This window comes from Hyaena hyaena, unplaced genomic scaffold (assembly GCF_003009895.1).
Source record: "Hyaena hyaena isolate Hyena2069 unplaced genomic scaffold, ASM300989v1 scaffold_514, whole genome shotgun sequence".
In the NCBI taxonomy this organism is placed as follows: domain Eukaryota; kingdom Metazoa; phylum Chordata; class Mammalia; order Carnivora; family Hyaenidae; genus Hyaena; species Hyaena hyaena.
In genome coordinates, this window is record NW_024081146.1 from 1,257,946 (window position 1) to 1,263,945 (window position 6,000).

A 6,000-nucleotide genomic window follows, 5' to 3' on the forward strand; every position below is an offset into this window, starting at 1 on the left:
TTCTCTCCCTCTCTCTCCCTCCCTGACAGTGCCCTCTCCCCACCTCTTTGCTCTCCATGGCAGACTGCAGGAGCAGCAGGGGGAGGGGGGGGGGAGTCAGGCAGAACACTGAGGCGGAGGGGGGCGGGGAGGCTCAGGACAGACCCATCTGGCCCCTGGCTGTGCCACTTCTTCCCATCTGTGTGACCCTGGACAAGTCGCTTAACCCCTCTGAGCCCAAGTTTCCTTTAAGGAAATGTGGGACTGATAACCTCTGCCTTGCAAGACTATTGCAAATTGTCAAATGTCAGATGGTTCAAGTAAGAGACGTGTCTGCCCCTGGCTCTGGCATAGAGTAATTGCAAAAAAAAAAAGAAAAAAGGAAAAGCTGGTCACCCTTAGTCTATGCTTTGCTGCACAGGATAGTGCCTGGGGCCAGGTATACAGTAGGGATTCAATAAACCAGGAGTGGATTAGGTTGAGGGGAGGATGTTGCTTGTGGGTCTCCGTCCAGCCTGTTCTGTCCCCAGCCAGCCTGGGGGGCTACCTACCTCGGTCCCGGCTGAACCCCTACTTCCTCTGCCCAGGATCTGCTCCCCCCACATCCTCTGCTTCCTCTCTCCCTGCAGCCCTCCTGACCACCCCCCAGGTCATCCCCCCTCCTCCACCCCCATGATTCAGATCCCAGCAGCAACTGTCAAACTCTGTGCCTGGACCACGAAGGCCTGGAGGGGGAGCTAGAGATTTGGACCGGCATTTTGAGCTGAGGAAATGGAGAAGGTTTAGGGGGGTGTGAAGGATCCCTGCCCTGCCCCCTCTCGACAAGCGCAGGGGAGGTGGGAACAGACGACGACAGGAGTCAGTCAAGGGCCTTCAAACAGGCAGTGGCCTCATTTCGTGCTCCAGCTGGTCGTTCTCCTTCTTGCCTCCTCGGCGGGAGGGGCTCCTCCTGCCAGGATGCCTCCCTGCGCCCCGAGTCCTGCCCTTCCTCCAAGACTGAGCTCAAATTCTTCCCTTCCTGCCTTCTCTGGGCCTGTGGCTCTCACTGCTCAGCTGGCCCAAAGCAGCTGGCTGGGAGCACACACTGCCTTGTTTTATGTGGGTTTGGCTCATTTCGCGGGCTAGCCCGGGGTGGAACTTGTCTCCTGCATCATAGAATCCGGATCCTAGACTCGCTGAGATCACAACAGTCTTCTTGGCCAGGGCGGAAACTCCTTCCGCAAACATCCCCCTGTGCTTCTGCTCACACGCCTCCGGGGACGGGAAAATCACCCCCTCCGGACCCCGTCAGCCCTATCTGCGGAGGGGTCTTTCTGCTGAGATAGAATTTGCCCCTCCATCTCTCCACTTCTGCCTCTCGGGGCCCCGTGGACCCAAGCCCATCTCTCATCCAGTCAGCCCTTCAGACACTGGCCTCTCTTTCAAGGTCTAACTTAAATGTCACTTCTGCTCTGAAGCCTTCCTGGATTTCCGGGGACTCTTCCAGGCCACCCCGCCCCCCTGTCTTAGCTGCTTTCTCCATCACTCACACAGGCTATGCCCAGGAGACAGAATGTGGGAGCAAGTGGAAGAGTGAAACCTGACAAATGGGCACCAATTAGGAGTCAGTCAGCCCAAAGAAGCGCATTCTGAATAAGCAGATAACATCGTTTCAGAAATCGGCATTCCCACAGTCCCCTTATTTGAGCTTTGCAGATGTTTCATGGCTGGCCCCTCCCGCTGTGCCTAGGAGATAAATAGAGCAGGCATGTTTTTCCTCATTTTACAGCCAGGGAAATCAAGAGCCAGTGAGATGAGGCGCCTGGCCCAGGACCCACAGCTGACCCCAGTCACACGCAGGGCCTTCTGCCTGGGCCCCGGGCTTCAGGTTCAAAGATGTGGAGAAGGCTGTTCGGGAGAGAGCATCAGGGCCAGCAGGCCTTGGCAAGGGGCTTTGCCAAGCCCAAGTCCGGGGGGCTGGCAGGAGAGCAGATAAGACCGCACGAAGCTGTTTTTTGTTTGTATGGAGAAAGCCTGCCAAGGGCTTTTCAAAAACAATCTGTCCTTTAGTGTGTGACTCTGTGCTGTCCCTCCCCTGGGCACGTCTGCCCTCCTGCCCGGCCCCAGCAAAGGCGGAGAAGCAGGATTAGCCGCTCAGCCGGAGGTCCCGGCCCTGGAGGCTCATCGGAGTTACCTGGGCAGATTTTTACCAAACCTCCACTGCCAGTCCCCTCCTCAGACCAAAGAAAGCAGGAATGCTTGGGTGGGACCCTGGCACCTGAATTGTTTAAAGTTCCCCGGTTAACTCCAACATGCATTCAGGGGTTGACAATCCCCGATCTAAATCATGCTTAGTTCTGAAATCAGAAAAAAGAAAAGGCTGATAATATTTCTGGGTCCTGGGAGACAGAATTCTGTTTGATTTAATTTCTCTCTCTCCCTCTCTCTCTCGGTTTACAAATGGCATAGGGGTTTGGGGCAGCTGGTCCTCAGAGCTACTTTGGACCCACCCTGAATGAGTCTAGATCACCCTTGCATCGGTTTTCCTGGGGAGCCCCCGCCACTGGCAATATGTTTCTTTGGGGGCTGGGGAACTCGTGGGGGTGATATCCTCTTGATGGAGGGCAGGGGAAGGCGGGGTCCCCAGGAGAGCCAGGCGGGAGGCTCTGTGTATGTAGACGTGTGTGGCCCTTTCCACACCCCGACCTGGGCAGTCCCTGGGCAAAACCTCCAATGGATGGTGCGGATTCACGTGCCCCATCCTGGGACCCAGTTGCTCTACCAGCCGGGACAGAGCTGAGACTTACACGCACGAGAAAAGAATGAGGGCTGTTAAACGTTGGGTGTCACTGCGGGCACCTGCTCTAAGGTGGGCCCACTCTAGGGGACTCAGCCCTTGGTGCACGCCTTCCCAAGTGCTGCCCGGTGCCCTGCCCCCACCCCTCATCCTTTGGCAGAGAACTCGCTGGTGTCAACCCCCTGGGACTGCCTTTGGCTGTCTGAGCCTCCATTTCCCTATTTGTAAAAGAGGATAATATGCTCAGCTCTCAGGGTGTTTGAGGGGATCAAGTGCCATGCTATAGGAGGAGACAGGTGTTCAGGGGTCACATCTGCGGGAGCAGGGAGGGGGCTTGGGGGGCCCCAGAGCTGCTGCTCTTGGGTTCTGGGGTGGCTGGTCCTCTGGGATTGTCTCACTCCCCCTGTGGGGCCCAACTGATGCTACGCACGTTCCCCCTACCCTTCTCCCCTGCCTGCCCCCCATTCCGGGTGGGGAGCTGACCTCTGTGCAGGAAGCCTTTGCTCTGTGTGGTCCTGCCCTGCTGGTCAGTCTTCCAGAAACAGGTGCTGCAGCCCCAGCCCCTTACTCCAGCCCTCCCGCCTGGTCCCGCTCCATCCTGCGCCCTCCACGCGGGCCCCCACTGAGGGTCCAGTTCCTAACGTGAGGAGGATTCCCACGGAGAGCTGACCCCACCAAGGCCACCCCACCAAATGGCTCCAGTGTCTGCACCCCCCTCTTCCTGTGGCCAGGAGCTCCTTCAGGGGTCCCCAGAGGCTGACTCCCGAGGTCCTTCGAGGTGTGGCCCGTGACAGAGAGCACACCAGGTGGCCCAGGACTGCCCCGAGGTCCACTCTAGCCTGTGCCCTTGCCAGTCTCCCTCTGCCAGGAGTTGAATACCTTCCCCAGCTTCCCTGATCCCCATTTGCGTTCCGTACTAACCCCTCGCACCGAGTCACATGCACAGGGACCATCCACACCTGGAGACCATGTTTCCCACATGTACATGCCTGGCGGGTGGGACTTTTGCACATGCTAACAGGCACTTTCGCATATCCTCCAACCCCTGCCTCAACACACACACGTGCGTGCGCGCACACACATACACACACACACCTGCTCAGGGATGAACCTGTGAACAGAGATTTCTCCTCCACTGTTTGATGACACATTTGGGCATATACATACATGCTCACATACCAATGCACGGAACACACCGGTTTACACGCACACACACTCACACACACATGCTCAGATGTCCCTGGCTTCCCCGGGGCCAAGGAACCTGTTGAGGTCACATAGTTCACTGCGGCTAAGCTGGCCTCTGGCCCAGATCCCCTGCCCCCTGGGGCGTGTGCGCACTCCCACTGGGTTCACAGGTGTGCAAACCACCAGTGCCCAGCGACCCACTGGCACCCCACCAGCCCTTCCCCAACGTGCTCCAGACCCCCCTCCCCGCACTGGGGGGAGCTCCCAAGACAGAGTGGGGGTCCTCAGCCCTGTTGGGGCCACAGAACCTGGACACGGTCGGGACCATCCTGAGTCTTGGGGTGTCTGTGTGACAGGTCCCTCCTCTGCACTGGCTGGCTCCCCGGGGGGGGGGTGTTCTGAGGATCCAGTGGCTGAGGGGCTCCTGCCTGGGACCCGTGGAGGATGGCAGGGTGAAGGGCGCCCTCTGGTCTGCCAGTCCAGCCACCTGGCCGGGAGGCCCTCGGGCTGCCGGCGAACCCCGGGGGCAGGGTGAGGCCTACCTCCAGGCTGCGAGGGGTGGAAGATGGACAGCAGGAGCAGAAGAACTCCGGGCCGCAGGGCTGCAGTCCTCAGACCCGCCATCTCGGGGAGAAATGCCCCGGTCCGCTCTCTGCGCCTCGTTTTATCCCCAAAGCGTAATTGCTGCCTCGGCGGCTGAGAGGGAAGGAGGGAGGGAGAGAGGGCGGGCGGGAGGGCGGGAGAAGGGGGAGGCCTGGGGGAGGGGGCCGCGGGGAGGGGGGCAATTACGAAAGGCCCGGCTCACAAGCCTCCCAGGCTGGGTCTGACTGGACTGGACTGTGGGCTTTTTTCCTTAAAACACACTCGCGCGCGCACACACACACACTCACACACACACACACACACACACACACGAGTTCCTCCATCTCTCTCCTGCTTTCCCTCTGTAGCTGTGCTCTCACTGCTGGCCCCGTTCCCGCCAGAAAGTGCGAGGGGGGCCTCTGCCAGGACAGCCCTCGGGAGAGGAAGCGGGAGGGAGGGCCCCGCAGCCCAGCCAAAAATCCGGCCCCAGCCAAGGCCCGAGTGGCCAGGCCCCCGCCCCTCCGGCTGGGCCCCGGGCCCAGCGTGGGGACACAGGCCAGCTGTCCCGCGCCTCTGCCCCCACCCTGGCCCTCCGGACTCCCCCCGACGCCCCCAGGTCTGGCCAGGGACGGTCCCTGCCCAGAGATGGGGAGGTGGGGTGCTGGGCAGGTCTGGGGTCTGAGGCCTGGGGCCAATGTCTCCAGAGATCGAGGGGGCTGGGAGCACAGTGGCCTGGAAGGTGAGATCGCTGCCCCTGGGGCATCTGGGGAAAGGAAGAGGGACCCTGACACATTGGAAGGCTCCATTCTTCTCGGGTAAGGGCAGTCCCCTGCCGGGGTGCGGGGGGAGTGGCCGCCCAGGAACGAAGACCAAGCTGGTGCTGTCCCCTGGGACATGTGGGGAACATATGGGGGACCCTGACTCACCACAGGGATTCCGTTTGTCATGGATCAAAGTCACAGTCCCACACGCAGGCCTGTGTAGGCCACAGTGTCTGGTGAAGTTCAGGCAGGATCCCCAGGTGCTCTGTGGGGGACCGGTGAGTTGGGGACTTCACCCAGACTGACAGGTGGCCCAGCCTCCCTTTATCACCCAGCCACTATCTGTCTCAGTGCTGAGCATGGTTAGCACCCAGACCAGACTCGGGAGTCCAGACTGCCTGTTCTCTTCAGGACCCAGAACGCCTGGGGGGCTGACATTCCTCTGGTGACCAGAAGGGGGCGGCCCTGCACCAAAACAGCTAGGACCAGCATTTCCAGAAGGATTCCGGTGGTCCCAGGCTGCTGGACACAGGATGAGAACCTTGGGGACCTTTCTGGGGTGGGGTAGGTCATTGCCTCCCCAGCCCCTGAAAGTGGGGGAGAAATTTGGGAGCTCAGGGAATGAAGAGGGACACTGACACCTTCATCAGAGCCTCTGAAGGGAAAAAGTCAAGGCCACAAACTCTGTGACCTTTCCCCCTGTTCCCAGATGGA

General features: G+C 60.0%; 1 protein-coding gene across 9 annotated transcripts in view; it reads right to left on the minus strand.

Moving 5' to 3' along the window:
* The window catches only part of ELN (elastin), a 30,865-nt gene extending 26,272 nt beyond the window's left edge, over positions 1-4,593 (minus strand). For all 9 annotated transcript variants that reach the window (XM_039255196.1, XM_039255200.1, XM_039255198.1 and 6 more), the window contains exon 1: positions 4,486-4,593. In XM_039255196.1, coding sequence (XP_039111127.1) covers positions 4,486-4,567 — 82 coding nt within the window. In that variant the 5' untranslated portion in view covers positions 4,568-4,593. The remainder of the gene's footprint in view (positions 1-4,485) is intronic.
* Between the last annotated feature and the right edge of the window lie 1,407 nt (positions 4,594-6,000).